The sequence below is a fragment of the Mesoplodon mirus genome (genome assembly GCF_964341445.2).
Source record: "Mesoplodon mirus genome assembly, chromosome: X".
NCBI lineage: Eukaryota > Metazoa > Chordata > Mammalia > Artiodactyla > Ziphiidae > Mesoplodon > Mesoplodon mirus.
This window is the reverse complement of record NC_138981.1, coordinates 14423687-14442519: the sequence shown is the minus strand read 5'-3', so window position 1 is coordinate 14442519 and position 18833 is coordinate 14423687. Positions and strand designations below refer to the sequence as shown.

Below are 18833 nucleotides of genomic sequence, written 5' to 3'. Positions count from 1 at the left end.
GAGAGGATCGATTATGTCAATCACAACATGTCCTTGCAATGGAATGCTTTGCAGTCTTTCCCAAGGATAAGTTATTTCTCTGTGTTTTGGAAAGGTATCCAAAATAGAACACTGAGTTCTAGTTTTTAAGCAAATAATATATAGTGCATAAAAGAGAAAAGAAACTGAAAACACAAATACTGAATTGCTAATTATATTTATGGGCTGGGAACAGTTAGCGTGTGTTTTCAGCTTCTAGCACGAACCTCCGCCCCCCCCCCCAAATTGGACAATGTGAAGACCCCTGGCTGTGCCTTCGTCTTTCTGTCTCCGCCCACAACAAGTACACCTGAGTGGTAGCTGGTCACTGGATGATGGGAGGCCGAGCTCAGAAGACTGATCCAGTGCGTCAGTAAGGGAGCAAAAGAATGAGTGTGCTCTGAGCAGTTAGACTTAATTCCAGAGCCCTTACACTCATTCTCGTAAAATCTCGGGGAGGAAAAAGTGTGAAATAGGAGGATGAAAAAAATATCGTCTGGTGTCCACCTGAGTGTCTGTCTTTGTTTTGCCATCCTTCAGGCCTTCCGAACCAGACTCAGTTTATGTTAAGTTTGATCAGTCATGCCTTATCACGTGGGCCTCTCTTGAACTTTTCAACCCACCTGCCAGCACAGCCACGTCCCTAGAGTCTACTTTGTCCTGTGTGATTCTTCCATGCCTGCCTTGGTTTTAGTTTACTCTGCCACCACGTTGACTCTCTCAGACTCCATTCTGGGTCCTGCCCTTGTACCTTGGACTCGGCCCTGCATTCCTTTCGCAGATCTTCTTTTCTCCCAAAGGCACACGGAGTGATGTTCTGATTCTGTTTTGAGCTGACCACTCCTACATTCATGTCCCTCAGTGGCGCTGCAGCGTCTCCTCTGGGCCATAGGGACAATACATAAATATCCGTGGAAATCCAGTGCTCGTTCCAAGAGGGCAGATAGTGGATTGTCACTTAAAACTTTTTGGAGGGGACTTCCCTGGTGGCGCCGTGGTTAGGAGTCCCCCTGCCAATGCAGGAGACTCAGGTTCAAGCCCTGGTCCAGGAAGATCCCACATGCCGCGGAGCAGCTAAGCCCGTGCGCCACATCTAAGGAGGCTGCACTCTGGTGCCCACGAGCCAGAACTACTATGCCCATGTGCCGCAACTACTGAAGCCTGTGTGCTCTAGGACCCGCATGCTGCAACTACTGAATCCCACGCACCTAGAGCCCATGCTCCGCAACAAGAGAAGCCACCGCAATGAGAAGCCCGCGCACCGCAACGAAGACACAACACAGCCAAAAAAACCCCAAAAACTGTTTGGAGGCCCAAAGAACTGAAGATAAGCCAGACTGGTGTGTTGTAGTTATTAACATGATGTTCGACCTGGAAGGAACAGCTTGTTTGTTAGTACAGCTGTTGGCATATAGATATATAGCCAGTGAATAGCACACTGTCTACTTGGGTGGCTCTTAAATACTTGAGGCCAAGTCATTTAGGTTTTGGGGGGTGTGTGTGTTTGTGTGTGAATGCATGCATGTGGGATTGTGTTTAAAACTGTTTACAGAACTTAAGTTTTAAAATATGTATATCTAAGAGATTTCATCTTCAAACCTTTTGTATCTGTAACTTATATAAGTTTATATATTTGTATGTCATATGTAGAGTATTAAATATTTGATATTGTTATCTCTTTGTTCCTTTTGGCATTATGGACACTAACCTTTTAATGTCGCTGGTCCCTTTTCAGGGTGGACAAGCTTCATTTATACCATATCTGGAAATGTATATATTGGTAAGTGATGAGTCTGTTGCTTTGGGTTCAATTGCAATATCATTTAAACTACTGCCAGGAAGGAAAGGTAAGGTGAAACCTTTCGTGTAATTGAATACTATGTTTCCTCCTGTTTGGCACCAGCCCCCTGTACATCCTGGTACACCCAGAGCAGGGCACCTCTCAGCTTCCAGTATATTCAGTGAGGGAGGAGAATAGGAATGCCAGACATGACAGCAGCCATTTTACTGTGGCCTGTGTGCAAATGTAAGTTCCAGGCGCAATTATGTGGGTTGACACCTTGCTAGGATGTTGGCAAGCCCCATATTGATAAAGGGATGGAGCTTTAATGGGCTGCAGCGGGAGCAGGACACTATCTCCTGGGAGGTGGAAGGAGGTGAATTTGCAATCCCAGGTGCTTCTGAGAAATCTCTAAATGTTTTTTTTTTAAGTTTTTCTTTTACTCTAAGGGGTTGTGCATGTGTCACTTGTTGAGTCTAGTCTAGAAGGGATGTTTGAGACCCAATCAACTCTCATTTTATAGATGAGGTAGGTAAACTCTAGAGAGTTATTAAACTTGCCAGAATTATGCATTGGTAGCCCTGGGACCAGAACCAAGGGCTTGTCAATTCCACTCCCTGTGCCCCACCCCATATCCTTTGTACGATGACAACACAGGAACCACACCATCTAACTTGTCTTTTCCAGTCTAAACCCTTTAGCCAACCCAGCAGTAGAAGAGCCAGGAGTGGTGGGAGAGTGGAGCTTGTAGAGTAGGCTGGCTCCTGGCTGTATCTACTCCCACTGTCCCCATCCTCCTAGAAGCAGCATGGAGGCCAGGAAAGGTCGCTGTAGGTTTGTCAGGGTCCACTGACCAACTTCCAACTGCCAGTAGTACGTGTGTTTCTTGGCCTGAGGCTTTCTCTGAATCCTGGGAAGGATACTATGCCCCAGTCAGGGCAGGATGAAAGTGCTAAGGAAGCTGCCTTGCCCCTCAGGTGGGATAACGCTGAGGCCTGTGTGTGAGGCCTTTTCCTAGAGTATCCTGGAGGCGTTACGTTCAAGCTACCCATGTGAGCGTCCTTGATAACACATCCTTCACTGTCTGCCTTCCCTTTCCTGTCTAACTTTCCCAATTCCTGGACTGGTGTTTCCTGGGACTGCCTCCCAGATAAACTCCTTGGACTCAAATATGCACCTCAGGCAGTGCTTCTGGGAAAACCTACAGTAGGAGAACCAGCCTCCCTTCTCCCCTTCCCTGCCCCTCATGGACAGTGATGGGTGGTGTGGATAGGGTGAGGGGGGTGGAGCCGAGCATCTGACCGCTCCAGGGTACAGGCCAAGAACCCCATTTCTGAGGCCCGCTGTGGTCGGAGCTCTTCACCCCAACCTGCAGGGTGGCCTCCTCTGCAGTGAGCTTGCTGCCCTAGCATGGCTACTTCCTTGGACAACACACTCCCAGTCCCAGACAGCTGGCTCACTGAGACTGTCTGCTGAGGGCTTGAAGGCTACACCCAAAGCCATTTAAACCATTCTTTATATTCTCCAGAAGGGCAGTTTAATTGCCTGAAACTAATCTTCTGAAAAATAGTGGTACCACAAGCTCGTGTATTTTGATTTTATACCATAGAAATGGGCTTAGTTCCTCTTTCATTGATTAGCGTTTCAATTATGATTCAGAAGCAAAATTTATTTATTTCAGCATTTGAGAAAGTTTGAAAACAATTTAGTAGTAGTATCACAAGTCTGTGGGCACACACATTAAACTATATTAACCATCTGGAAGGGATGAAGCGTCATTTGTTTTTATGATCTCTTGAAAATCTTGGTTATCACATAGTACTTTCTAAAATGGAGTAAAAGCCATTTTTATGGAGGTAGCACCCCTGACTTAGGATTTCAAGAGAAAGAAAATAATCTGCACACGTCGAAAGTAATAAAGCACATGGATTCTGAGGTGGTAAGGATACCAGAAATGTGTAGAATGAGAAAGGACGGCTCAAATTTTCTGTAAAGGGCCAGGTAGCAGCCATCTTCATCACTGCGGGCCATACAGTTTCTGTTGCAGTGACTCATTCCTGCCTTTGTAGCACAAAAGCAGTCACAGGTGATACATAAATAATTGGGATGGTTGTTCCAATAAAACTTGATGTATGGCCACTGAAATGTGAATTTCATATATTTTTCATGTGTCCTGAACTACTACTCTTGGGATTTTTTTTAGCCATTTGAAAACATAAAAACCTTTCTTAGCTTGTGGGCTCTACAAAAGCTCACATTTGATTTTGGTTTTATAGGCAAGGAAAAAATTTTCCTCTACTGTTCTAGGTTCTTTTTGGCTGGGCTATGAGTTAGACTGACATAAGACAGATTAACAGGAGAAAAACAAACTTAATTACATAGGTACAGAGGTCCCGTAAAATATGAGACCCAAGGGCAAGTTGGGCAGATGCCATCCTGAGCTAAAGAATGAGATAGGAACCTGAGGCTTCAAAGGGGAGGAGAGTAATTCACAGGATGATAAGAAGAGCAGATGTTTGGTAATTAGATGTTTGCCCTGCCAGCCAGGTAGGTCATTCAGATGAAAGTTATGTCTGGTAATAGCTCTCTCTTTGAACCAGGCCCCTTATCTAAATTCTTTAAGGTAGTTAAGAGAGTGGTTGGAAGCTCTTCCTGAGTCTTTTGGGCCTTGACTGTCTTCAGCTCAAAACAATCTGCGTGCCAAAGTGGCACATCTTGGGGAGTCTCATTCTGAACCCCTTCAGTTTAAATGGCATTGTAGAGGTTGAAGGGGAGAAAGATTAACAAATAATCTTCAAACCCTGTTTGAATCAGTAGTTACAGCCTTGTTTCCTGACAGACCTTTAGTCCAAGAATTTAACAAGTGAAAAGGTCAGTGGTTCAAGGGGTAAGAATGACTTATACATCCACTTGTTTTTCTCGAGGTGAGGCAGGATTTTCCTGAGTCATCCCTATTCACTGGCCTGGTCACCTCTCATGACCATGAGCCACAAGTGCAAAACATCTGGCAGGAAATGGGGTCACGGTCTGTAGTGTTGGAGCAAACTTGCATCTGTCCAGGGTAAAGTGGACCATGGAGAGAATCTATCTCGCGAAACTGCCCTCTTGGGAATCTGCTTCAGCCAACGAATAGCTGGCCAGGTGACCTCATTTGAATCTCATCTCCTTCCCTTCCTCCTCTTCACCCCCTAATGGAGATATTAATGAGAAAAACAAAAGGGCAAGAACAAATCACCAGAGAAAAAGAAACAACAAAGCAGAAATAGCTATTGAATGTGTACTGACCTATAAATCTATAGAGAGAATCCAAAAAATGCTCTCTGACTTTATTGCCTCAATTTTATCTTGCTTATAAAACCAGGATGGCATCAGGCAACCACAGATGGCAGGAACTGATAAGCAAGTAATTGTCTTAAATGTCATGTCCCTCCATTCTGTTGAAATAGATGTTATAAATATGTACTTAATGTATGGGGCTGGAATAAAGAGACTGTAATTTGGCTTGAGAAAGTAGTCTGGGGAGATTCTATAAATGGAGATTAGGATGACTGTTAAAAATATTAATTGGGGCTTCCCTGGTGGTCCAGTGGTTAAGACTCCACGCTCCCAGTGCAGGGGGCCTGGGTTCGATTCCTGGTCAGCAAACTAGATCCCACATGCCACAACTAAGAGTCCACATGCCACAACTAAAAAAAAAAAAGATCCCGCATGCCGCAACTAAAGATCCCGCGTGCCACAGTGAAGATCCCCCATGTGGCAATGAAGATCCCATGTGCCACAGCTAAGACCCGGTACAGCCAAATAAATAATAAATTAAAAAAAATATTAATTGACGCAGGAAGTACTTAAAAGATGGACATCAGTAGATCTAGTTTTGTAAGGACAGGTGGAGTTTTGAACGTTAGAAAATGCTGGACATTAACTAGTTGTCTAAGTTAGATATTTTAAAGTTCATGGTGAGTATAGTGAAGTCATGTAATTGCCCACTAACGACACCCTGAAGAAGAGAAGGAATTAACAGAACTAAAATAAGACAAATAGAATTAGTACTTCCTTATTTAAGAGTACTTATTTGAGATGTTTTATGGTTTTCCAGGATCTTCTTAATTTTTGATACATTGTGGTTTTTTTCAAGCCTTCTGACTGTTGAATAGTAGCTTTAAAAATTGTGCAGGAGAAAGATCTTTGACAGCAGTCTTTTACTGAGGCAACAAGTCCTTTGACCAGCCCCCAGCTGAAATCTTATGCAGTATATGATTTAAAAAAAAAAGAAAACAACATGGTCAGAAAACCAGTAGATCCCAAGGATATTAGCTCTAAACCCCTTCCCTGCAGCTGAGATGAAAATGACATTACACATCAACACAGAGATCAGCAGGTTACAGGAGTTTGAATCCTGTGTCCCTGAAGCTTGGGGCAGTTTATCAGCTGGATGCCAGTCCCCTAGAAGAACCAGTATCAAATATACTGTTGGGGCTTAGAAAATATATTTAGAAATCTAAAAATATTTGTGGTTATTGAGATGACAACTAACTGGTTTATGTGGGTAGTAAAATGTTTCAAACTTATTTGAATAAGTAATTATTCATGCTCACTGTGCTCTGCCCTTTGCTTCTGGTTCTGGGGGGTATTAAAAAGTTGGACACAGCCCCTGGATCTCAATAAAGGTGGGGAAACACACTAGGAGCCCTCCGAGTTGACCTCCACTTACCCAAAATGAATTGGACTAAGCAGTGCGCCTCATTCCATGCGGAATACATTGAATGAGGTGCCTAAACACCCAGGATGATCGGCTCCCCTGGTCCACCTGCCCCCTGCTACTCCCCCTGGCAAGCTGAAGTGGACTTAAAGGCAGGTGTGATTGTTCTCTAATCTGTTTATGCCAGTTGCACCAGTGATTGCAATTATGCGATTTAATTAAATAATATTTAAATTAATGAAATAAGCTTGAAAAGAGTATTTCTAGAGCAACTAAAGTCAAATGCTTTGTAAAAGTATATCGCTAAAGAAAACTCTTAGAATTAGTATGGCAGAGATGACAGTAAAAGATTAGGGGAAACTGATAATCTAGAAGGATTTCAGTGGCACATTATGGGTATGCTTTATAAAGAAAGGCAGTGCTTCAATCCAGTTTCTAAAAATTGGCAAATGGATGCACATTTACAATTTAATTTAAAGTAAAATGTTGGAGGCAGCTTAATCTTTTTCAATTAATGATCCGGATTGCATCAGATAAGAAGGCTTCAGCTGTACATACAAAATTGACGATATCAAAATCTGTGATAGAAGTACCAGAATGTACGGCACAGAGGGTAAATGGGACAGTAGTTCTTGTAAAGAAAAGAAGAAAAAGGAAATATTGTGTATGGGGAGAAGTTTCACAGCAGTAAACCACACACTGAAGATGCAGCACTAAATTTAAAATGTTTTAAAGTATTTTGCCCTTTTATGACTATTTACGCAAACAAAAATATTTGCAATTCAATTGTTTTCAGTTAAATTTTCCTTAACTGCACTATTAGATTTAACATTCTTGGCGAAGTTTCCCAATGGAAACTATTTATTATCTGATTTGGCTCAATTTATAATTGAAAGTAGTCAGAACCAATAAAATATATTTTCTTTGAGACTTATTTTAGGTTCAGGAGATAACCAGATGGGTGAAACAGCATAGAAATGACATGAAGATGGAATCAATCTTTGCTTTCTGTGATCCTGCTTTAAACATTTTACAAAATAATACAGAAGCTAAAGGTACACTTAGAATGATTAATCTTAAAAACCTGACTTTCCAGTGTCTATAAAAAAGGTTTGCCTTATGGTGGAGCATTTCAAATGGCCTCTTCAGAAGCAATACTGTGATTTCTCTCCTAGATCAGCAAGTAGAATGAGCGGAAATTGCGTTCCGTATAAAATTAGAATGAGAGCTCTTAGGGAAACATGAACTCTGTTTCTAAATTAAGATTTTCTTATAGACCAATGACTGGCAGTCGAGCAAGCTACCCTGATAGGAGGTGCAGAGAAATCCCAGTTCAGCATTATTTTTGAGAGCTGTCTCTTGCCAGCTCACTCCATTAAAACATAGTGAAGGGGCTTTATAAACCATTTTGGTCTCTGTATCATAAAACATCCTACATGATAAAATTAGGGGTCAGGGGTAGACCACATGGGTAATGGGTGTTACATATGAATTCATTGAAGATAAAGACATGGTTCATTGCTCCCAGGGAATCTCAGTAAAGCATACTTAATAAAATGCTGCTTTATATCACAGTGTAAAATATTACCCCAATCTAAATGAGATTATTCTTAGACTCCGAGACCCCTCTTTTTTGTTGTTGTTTTTTTTTCTTGTTTTGTTTTTGTTTTTGCGGTACGCGGCCTCTCACTGCTGTGGCCTCTCCCGTTGCGGAGCACAGGCTCCGGACGTGCGGGCTCAGCGGCCATGGCTCACGGGCCCAGCTGCTCCACGGCATGTGGGATCTTCCCGGACCGGGGCACGAACCCGTGTCCCCTGCATCGGCAGGCGGACTCTCAACCACTGCACCACCAGGGAAGCCCCGAGACCCCTCTTTTTATGGCCACATCCTTGCATGAGTAGAAAATCAGCGGAGTTCTATCATTCACTGCCGTGACATCTGTTAACCTAAATCCTTGGGGGAAGATAAACCTTCAGTGATTTGCTGGGGCTCGCTCTTGGCAGCTCGCTGGAGCAGGTTGTGTACCTCTTCCCTGGCCTCAGCTTGGTAGCTTGAAATTGGCCACAGCGGGAGCATTTAAACCATGGAAATTGGCACACAGTACAAATCAGGTTTGGTTTTCCCCTTGTCCCCGAAAGCCAGTTGGTAAACATTAACTAGCACACCACTGCCTCTGAGACAGAAGTTCCTAAGCTTTTTGTGCCATGAACCCTTTTGACATTTGCCAAGGCCCCACCTCTGAACAATGTTTTTCATTTTTTTTTAATTCAATGGTGTCATTAAAAGCTTAAAAGAACAAGTCTGTGATACATTTCCATGTGTGCTTCTCTGATGACATTTGAAATAACATGATCCAGAAGCACGTCTACTTTAAATTGTTAAGTAGTGATTAACATAAACTTATTTTGAGATCTTTACAATGCTAATGTGATACGAAAATATCCGTGATTTCTACTGGAAACAGAATTATTGGTCCAGCTAATACTGCTGTGGTTTTCTGGCTATAGTCATGACTGAAAGAAAGGCCACATTTCAGTTAGGTGTTCGTGAAAATAAAGATGTCATTTGTCTCCCATGCAAGTCCATGATTGCTCTGAATTCTATCCATGGACCCCTTGGGAACACATTGACTCCAGGTTAAGAAGTTCTCTGTTAGAATCCTGTTTCACGTTTGCAAGCATCAGAATGAACCCTGCTGCTTCATGTTGGTTATCTCCAAAGTGGAGGTGAAAGGGAGGCCTTCTCTAGAAAATATGACTATGTTTGAACTCCAGTGAGTATTTACAAAATTCACAAATTATGTTTATGTGGTAATTCCTCAAGCTACTGCTTTCGCTTAAATAAGTGCTTCCATGTTGATTATTCAGCTTTAGCTGTATCGTGTCAGGTGAATGCCTTTTTTTTTTTTTTATAGTCCAGAATGCCATGCAGGCATCGTTACGGGCTTCTCAGCCTGCCCGGAGTCTTCTCTCTGTTGTCTGTTCACGTGTCTGGTTTTCAGTCAGCTGAAAGGCCCAGCCACGTCCCGCCTGCCGCCTGCTGTGGCCCTTCAGGCCGCTGCATGATGCTGCTCCTAGGGAGAATCGTGTTCTTCGGCTCTTCTCTCTCCCATTGTTGCCCAATCTTTCTTTCTCCACTCCACCTCTCAAACCCATTCCTATTTTTCTGTGTCCACTCTCCCAGTTCAGACTGGAATTCATTTCCACTGAGACTGTTAGAATAAACTCCTAACAGGTCATCCTAACTTCAGTCTTGCTCTCTTCAATTTATTCTGTGCTCTTCTTTCAGTTATTTCTCCAAGACACAGATCTAACCATTTCCCACACACACCCTTTCCTCAGAGGCCCTCCATTTTATATGGATAAGCATGGCCTTCATGTCTTCCCTTGACCTGAAGCAAGTGTGCATTGCCATCATTCCTCCCAGAAGAATGTTCCAGCAATGATAGAAGGTTCACCCGGGCATGCCCTGTACATTGCCAGCCCCTCCCCTTTGCACAGTCTGTCCTCTTGTCTACAGCACCCTTCATCCTAGCTTTGCCTTTTATCTGTCTATCTGATCCTGCAGAGCTCTGCAGTCCCTGTTCTCTCTTTGAACTTTGTTTATTCCTTTCTTGTTGCCTTTAACACACAATTTCATTCGTATTATTTTTTCTGTTTTATCTGTGAGCCTTAATATAGAAGGGATGGAAATAGATATATCCTGAAACCTCTCCACTCCCGCAGCATTTAGCAGAGGGCCTTGTACATAGTTCCACAGCTGTTGTTCACTAGCTCTCCAACTTACCTGTTTTCGAGTTGAATTAGTCTCTGTTTTATGAATATATATTTAGTTTCTCTCAGTGAGATTTTGAGTTATTTGTATGTGAGGAATCGGCTTTGCACTTCTTTGCATTTTCTCACAGTGCTGGGCAGTTAGTTGTAGGTGTTCAATAGATACTTGTTGAAAGGAATTAACGATGGAATTTACTAATTTTCCTAAGCATGCTTAAATCTTTTGAGGTTTATAATTGACCCAAGGAAACACTCTTATTAGCATGTAATGCCAAGGACTTTGCTTATTAATTAACCTATTAGGCACGACATTGAAAGTGTAAGTGGAAACATAATACAGGTTTCACTTCCTTGTCCTTTTCTACATTGGAAAGCAGCCAGTTTCGGACTTTAATAATTGCCAATATCATCAACAAGAGATTTCAGGAGATTCCTAAGTTGGTTGTTTCTGAACTTGAAATTCATATTTTTTTTTTTTTTTTTTTTTCCTTTTTGCGGTATGCGGGCCTCTCACTGCTGTGGCCTCTCCCGCCGCGGAGCACAGGCTCCGGACGCGCAGGCCCAGCGGCCATGGCTCACGGGCCCAGCCGCTCCGCGGCACATGGGATCCTCCCAGACCGGGGCACGAACCCGTATCCCCTGCATCGGCAGGCGGACTCTCAACCACTGCGCCACCAGGGAGGCCCTGAAATTCATATTATGGTGCTGTGTAGTTAACTAAGTTTGTAATCGTATGAGAAATGTACTACCATGAGGACTAAATTAAGTGGGTCATCTTTTTTGTAGGACCTGATGACACACAACAAAAAATAGAACCTCATCACACAGCTGTGCTGGGGGAAGGTGACAGTGTCCAGGTGGAGAACAAGGTTAAGTATTAAAAATCTTTAATTGTCTTTTTTCAAAAAAATTTTTTGCATTTAAAATTTTTAATGTAATTTTTTTTTTTTTTTTTTTTTTTTTTTTTTTTTGCGGTACGCAGGCCTCTCACTGTTGTGGCCTCTCCCGTTGCGGAGCACAGGCTCCAGACACGCAGGCTCAGCGGCCATGGCTTACGGGCCCAGCCGCTCCACGGCATGTAGGGTCCTCCCAGACTGGGGCACGAACCCGTGTCCCCTGCATCGGCAGGCAGACTCTCAACCACTGCGCCACCAGGGAAGCCCTAATGTAATTTTTAAAGGTTACTTTCCATTAACAGTTATTATAAAATATTGGCTCCATTCCCCGTGTTGTATAATATACCTGTGAGCCTACCTCACACCCAATGGTTTGTACCTCCTAATCCCTCACCCCTATCTTGCCCCTCCCCCAGCACTGGTAACCACTAGTTGTTCTCTGTATCTGTGAGTCTGCTTCTTTTTTGTCACTAGTTTGTTGTATATTTTAGATTCCACATATAAGTGATATCATACAGTATTTGTCTTTCTCTGACTTACTTCACTTAGCATAATGCCCTCCAAGTCCATCCATGTTGCTGCAAATAGCAAACTTTCATTCTTCTTTATGACTGAGTAATATTCCATTGTATATATGTACTGCATCTTCTTTATCCATTCACCTGTTGATGGACACTTAGGTTGCTTTAATTTTCTTAACTTGTACTTTGTACTAGTTTCCAGGAAAATGCCGAAATCTCCTGTGTACCTGGAAAATTTTTTCTCTTCCTCCGGGAAAGAAACTATGCCACAAGTTTATCAACCCCTTTCATTAACTTCTGTTATTTCTACTGGTTTATTTTAAGGTTTTATCTACACTGATTCCTCATCTTTAGGAATCATTGGAAGTCCATACTGTTTACCCCTAGAAACTTGAATCTGAAGGCAGCTCTTCCTTGTCTCTCACTTTTTCTTTCTTTATACAATTGATTGATTTTATCGTTAGCATAAGTGAAAATGGATCGGCCCTTTAGGGGTATAAATATAGATCTACACACATATTCCCATGGAGCCCTCTGAAAGTCAGCCCCATGTTGAACTGAGAGGAACATATGATCCATTTTGTAGTCCTTTTGTGTTGAGTCCTTGCCTTTTAAGTAAAGTTTCTGATATTTTAGGAGTCCAAGGAGCTTTTTTTAATCCAGGTTGCCAGGTTTCTTCCTTGTGTTCCTTCCTCTATTCCCTTGGACTATTCGCTCACCGTCTTGTGAGCCTATTAAACCCATCTGGCCACTTTGTGACATTCTGATACGGAGAATTGAAGAGACAGTTGTGCAGAAGCTCCTGCAAAGATGAATTTTGAGAAGTAGGGATGAAAGCTATGTTGGCGTGCAGGTGACTGGCAGAGAGGCCATCTGACTGACTTCCAGCCCTCCGGCCCTGGTGTGGTAGAATGCAGTGGATGTGAGGAATGATTGTATCTTAACCCACTTTGCTGACAGCTCCCCTACTGCTGCTTTAATCCTCTGCAACACCTCCAGGAGCAGTGAAGTAAGGCAAAGGAAAACCCCATGAGCTCCAGAGGAAATGCGTATCTCAGGGTCTGTGCTCACTATAATTAGGTCGAACTGTATGGAACTGCCACTTCTGACCTACAGAAATGGCGATTTCGTCTGTTTTCACCCAGTGCATGAAAGAGGCATGGAAGCTATATGTAGGCTAGACCCTACTGACAGCGGATTAGTCTGTGACATTATCTGGTTTAACTTGACAATCTCAGTCCTTCCTATACTATAGCAGAGGGCAAATTGCAGCTGATAAGGACTCGGAAGCTGAAGCAGAACACCGGGAAGAAGTGGTGAGGGGGTCCAGAAAGAGAGGCAGCAGGATGGAAGAGACGTGACTGAAACCATCAGTTCCTCGGCCCTGGGGGCACGGTTCTGTTGTGGGCGCTTCTGTAATTCTGACTGTGTATAAGTGTAGCCTGAGCCATCAAGACATTAGAAAGAGTTCTGTGAAAAAATTCATTCCAAAACATTAACCTTTAAATGGGCACGTATCACTTACATCTGTGAAGAGTAGAAAGTCCTCCTTAGATACAACGGGAGCAGCCTGTGACGGTGTGAACCTTGGCTTCACCACTCACTAGCCACGTGACTTTGGACACAGTTCTCAACCCCCCTGAGCTTCGTTCATTTTCTTCTTCTGCAGAGTTGAAATAATGATGCTAACTGCGTGGGGCTGTCAGATGGACTGTGTGAGATTACGTAGGTCAACAGTCTAGGCCACATCTAGCACGGGGGTCAGTACTTTATGCCCAACAGGCTAGATTTAAACTTTTTCTAAAGGGTTATTGAACCCCAGCTACACCCATTCATTTCCGTCTGTCTGTGGATGCTTTCACACCACAGTGTAGAGCTACGTGGTTGCAACAGAGACTGGATGGCCCACAAAGCCTAAAATCTTTATTCCCTGACTCTTTACACGGACAAGTTTGCTAATCCCTGGTCTGGTACATAGTGGGTGCCCAGTGATGGTAGCTGGAAAGGTCACTGATCTAAACACCTGATGTGACAGGTGGTCATGCCACGTACATGTTACCTAATGAGGATTTATACCTTAGGCCCCAAGGTTTAGGGCACATGAGTTTCTACAGAGGCCCTAAAGGACCCTAATTTACTCTGGCTCCAGGCCAGGGGTATCGTCACTTGGAACTAGACTTACCCTGAGGATTAAAGAAGGAAGCTGTGCCTTCCCAGTTCTCCCTCATTCCCATGTGCATGGAGTTGTGGACAGGAATGAGGAGTTGATATATAGTTCCCAGCTTCCCTCTGGCACTGCTCTCCCTGCCCTTTCTCTGCTTCTTACTCTGTGTCTTCACCATCATGCCTGTCTTCCTGGTGGCTCAGGAGCCTGGGCAGTTTCCTCTAGAATGGCCAGTCCTCCAGGGCAGGTGAGGAGGGCAGGGAAGAGTTGATGTATTGATAGATCACATCTTTTCTCTCCCCAGGTTTCCCTGCTCCATTTTAGCATTTGACTCATCTTAGACCAGCACATATTAGGCTTCAGGGACCCCTACCTTTTTCACTCAGAGTGTGGATTATCTTTTGTGACTGTATTCTGAAGTCTTCCGTGGTGGGTAGCAACTGCAGGGGGCTTGGTTTATGCTAGATTGAAGAGTCTTTAAGCCAGACTCTCTGACTTCTTAGAGGAAGCCTAAACCCCAGCATGTGCCTTCAGAATGGCCTTAACTTTTTCATTGTTTTTAGAGATGGGGATCAACCCTGGGCTCCTCTGGACATTGAAGCCTGGACTGTAATGGTCACCCTGGAACAACCTCTGTTTCAAGCATTAAAGCTCCCTGTGCTGCTTTGGCCCACAATTGGTACCCTGGTTGCCAAGATGGCTCCATGATCAGCAGCACATGGATTTGATATGAAGACTTGATCTCAGCTTAAAACTCATGTTTATACTAGTGTCCTATTGAGAAAGTCTCAGGCCTCATGGATTAGCAAACTTACTTGTAGTTTGTCAAGGTAGACAATCAGTTCCTCATTGACTGCCATCAAAACCATACTTGAGAATAAGGATACTCTTTAACTGGCACCATTCATGGGGAATTCATTAAACTAATACGGATTAATATTTGATTAAAATAAAGATCGAAAGACAACTAAAACACCCTTTTAAAGCTAGAGACAACTTTTTGCTGATGTGTAAAAATTCATAATAAAATAAACCATTAATCTTCAAAAACTGGTAACAGTTCACTGTTTTCTCTTTCAATTGGCCTAAGAAGTATAAATAGTGAAGTCTAGTAAGAACAGTTACATGCAGTTAAGTCCTGTTAAAGCTCAGTTTCTTTCTGATAATGTTTTCAGGTAATATTTCACCATAATTAAATGTTCCTGATGTAAAAGCATGCCCTTAGTTTCCTTCTCAGAGTCCCACTACCATCTCCAGCTTTGTATTTCTGATTAATCAAACAAACTCTGAGTACACAACACCTTAAATAAATCCTAGCCTTCATCTGGGCTTCGATCATTTATTGTTGGTGTCAGTGGAACTCAAGACATGTCTTGCCAGTATTGACGGAATAACAAAGAGCAATTTGTAAAAGTAAATTATTATGTAAACCCAGAAGGGCCTGACTGGAAACTAGGAACTCTGAGAAGGTGTGCCAAAGTGAAAGACATGGTCTGGGCCCCAAGAGATCATGAGTTTCAGTTGGGGCAACTGTCCATAAAGCAGTAAGTGAACTTCTGTTGCCTTTGTGTGAGGGTCTCTTCATCAGAACCTAACAGGGCACTGACTTAGATCCACACAGGGACTCATGATCTTAAACAAGTCTTTCTTTCTCTTTGCTTTGGCCTGATTTTCATCATTTGACACTGTACCCAAGGTCGCCATAGAGGAGGACTTTTCAAGATAGCAGCATTTGGGACTTGGAGCCACAGAAGCACTCTACTGAATATCCAGGAAGATGATCAACTTTCACCAAAGAAGGCTAGTTAAGGGAGGGAAAAGGATGCACTTAAGAAAAAAGAAAAAGACCCAAAACATCTGGCTTAGGTTAGAGGAGAAGGGGCCAGGCAGAGGTTAATTTTGTAAAAAAAAATCAGAGAAGCTTGGACCAAGCTTCAGCTTTCTTTCTTCCTTTTTTAAAAATTTTTATTGGAGTATAGTTGCTTTACAATGTTGAGTTACCTTCAGGTGTACATCAAAGTGAATCAGTTATACATATACTTATATCCAACTCTTTTTTAAATTCTTTTCCCATTTAGGTTACTACAGAGCACTGAGTAGAGTTCCCTTTGCTATACAGTAGGTTCTTATTTATCAATTTTATACATAGTAGTGTATATATGTCAATCCCAATCTCCCAATTCATCCCACCCCCCTTTCCCCCTTGGTATCCATATGTTCTCTATGTCTGTGTCTCTATTTCTGCTTTGCAAGTAAGTTCGTCTGTATCATTTTTCTAGATTCCACATATAAGTGATATTTGTTTTTCTGTTTCTGGCTTACTTCCAACCTTCAGCTTTCTGAAATAGAAAGCCGAACTCCCAAACAACTCAGCACCCAGCAGTTGAATCATTTTTCATTTCAGACCAAATGCAAGTGTCCTTTTATCCTACTGTCTGACATATAAATGAAAGTCATCGTTTGATTTGAGTAATATCAAAAGGAGCAAAACTTGTATTTTGAACACTTTATTATTATTCCAAACTGTGTAAACTGTAGGACACGTTTGTCACTCACAAAAGACGCATCTTCTGAATTAAGAAACTTATATTCTGAGGAGTCGCACACCCGTGGCACCAGGAGGTAGGCCTTTCCTTTCCCCTTCTCTCGTGACCCCCGACCCTTTCTCCTCTGCCTCCTGACCCTAGAACTCAAGTGTGTATCCCCTCCAAAACCAAACACCTCGAAACACTTTTTAGTGATGTCTTCCCTCAGATTAAATTAATGTAACACCAGCGATCAGAACTATTTTTCTAAGATACTTTTCTTGAATATGTCATTTGATTCACACTGAAATTCCACCCTTTCAAAGCCCTTAGGTAGAAACCTTCCCCCTTCTTGGGGACTATTGGGCTATTGCATAGTAGTATGCACAATTTAACTTATTCATAACACTGGGTCATCAGCATGTATATTTACTGTCCTGAGCTATAAAGTGTGACGATGTCTTCAGGGCCTGCTGGCTACTACAGTAAGTGGTCCTAGACTAAGTTTTAAGCTTCTGTGCCTGTTTTTCATAGTTTTCTTGGTGTGTGCTTTAATTTCCATAATTGATATTAAGCTGTCCATTTCCTTGTATTGCTGTATAGTAGTGCTTCCCTGTCTCCTAGCTTTGAATCTCATGGATCTGATAACCGCAAAGCTTAATTATTAACGTTGTGTATAATGTGAGAGTAAGTGAAGACTGAGTGAGGGTCTGTACTAAGGTTAAAAGACTAAACTTCAGTACATGGGGTTTATGACATCTGTTTTTAAAATTTGAATCAGTAGAAGCCTTTTTAGCTTACTCTTTGATTTTCAGCTGAGTTCACATTGGCATATTTTGACAGCAAATTGGGTTATGGATATATAAGGTGATGTGTAAATAAATACAGGCCTGGGAATGGTTAAACAGATGTTTTTTAAACATGAAGAAATGATTAAAGCATCCACTGGGTGGATGTACTAAATGCAGAGCCCTGGGACTGTAGGCAGTAAATTAAGACTTTCGCGGAAACCATTCGACCCTAAATTCCCTTTTAATTTTTTAAAGTTAGAGGCAGAAGGAGAAATAAATGTCGGTTCTGTAAGATACAAATATTTCTAACTACATGGAAGATTAAAGACTTTGTTCTTCATATGCTTCATGTTAATTGAATCCAGTGATAAATCTGCTGGTACTAGTAACATTATAATTATTTCTAATTAAAGAGCTTTGTATGAGTAGGAGCATATAATATATTATCACATTTATATTATCACAAGTGTGATGGGAGGTTCTTCTGCTGGTTTCTCTGGCATTACTGGGTCAGAGGACATCAGCGATAGGAGGGCTTGAAGTCATATTGTCAAAGTGCTCTCTAGAAGGATTACAGTACCGACTTAAAATCTCCCAAATGACGTATAGAAAAGTGTATCTTTCCCTGCATCCACACTAGCACTGGATTTAATAATTAATATTTTTTTTCAGTTTCAGGGAAAAAAACCTAGTCTTAATTCTAAACAAAAACTTTTAGAGACTTTAACACAATAGGACCCTTTTGGAGAGAAATTTGCCTGAGCAGGTATCTCGGGGATTTTTTTTTAATAAATTTATTTATTTATTTGTTTAGTTTTGGCTGCATTGGGTCTTCATTGCTGCGCGCAGGGTTTCTCTAGTTGCAGCGAGCGGGGGCTACTCTTTGTTGCAGTCCGCAGGCTTCTCATTGCGGTGGCTTCTCAGAGCACGGGCACTAGGCACGTGGACTTCAGTAGTTGTGGCTTGGGGGCTCTAGAGTGCAGGCTCAGTAGTTGTGGCACACGGGCTTAGTTGCTCCGCGGCATGTGGGATCTTCCCGGACCAGGGCTCGAACCCGTGTCCCCTGCATTGGCAGGCAGATTTTTTACCACTGCGCCACCACGGAAGCCTCCTGGGATGTTTTTGTAAGGTTCCATTTAGTGCAACATTTCTGAGGCATATTTTACATTAATAGTAATAAATGTCAAAAGTAATAAAATGTTACTTTTGGATTTGCATAAATAATCTTCACTTTTAAAAATTAAATTTTTAGCAGGAAATTATAAGCTCTATTATAGGCCAAGTCAATTACATAGTTTGTCATAAAGATGTGTCTAGTTAAAGAAAAATCTTAATTTAAATTCTCCTTCTTTATTAGAGAAGGTTATTATTTTGGTGTTCAGGACATACTCTTGAGTTCTGATTGCTACCAAACATCTTAAAGAATAAGCATTTCCATATCACGCGTTGCACAGAAAATATTTCTGGAATTTATCTTTAGAATTAGGGACATCATCCCTTTGGCCTGAATGTCAACTTCAAATCATTCCTAATCAGACATTCAAAAATAAGGCTGTTTATTGTTTGATGGTCTCTTTCTTGACTTTAGGATCCTGAGAGAAACCACTTCGTCCTGATTGCTGGGGAGCCATTAAGAGAACCAGTTGTCCAACATGGTAAGCCCCA

General features: G+C 42.2%; 1 protein-coding gene across 1 annotated transcript in view; it reads left to right on the top strand.

Annotated features, from left to right (window-relative positions):
* The window catches only part of PIR (pirin), a 104567-nt gene that overhangs the window by 76171 nt on the left and 9563 nt on the right, over nucleotides 1–18833 (top strand). The window contains 3 exon segments of the mRNA XM_082610378.1: nucleotides 1754–1798; nucleotides 11058–11140; nucleotides 18757–18823. Of these exon segments, the coding sequence (XP_082466504.1) occupies nucleotides 1754–1798; nucleotides 11058–11140; nucleotides 18757–18823 (195 nt within the window).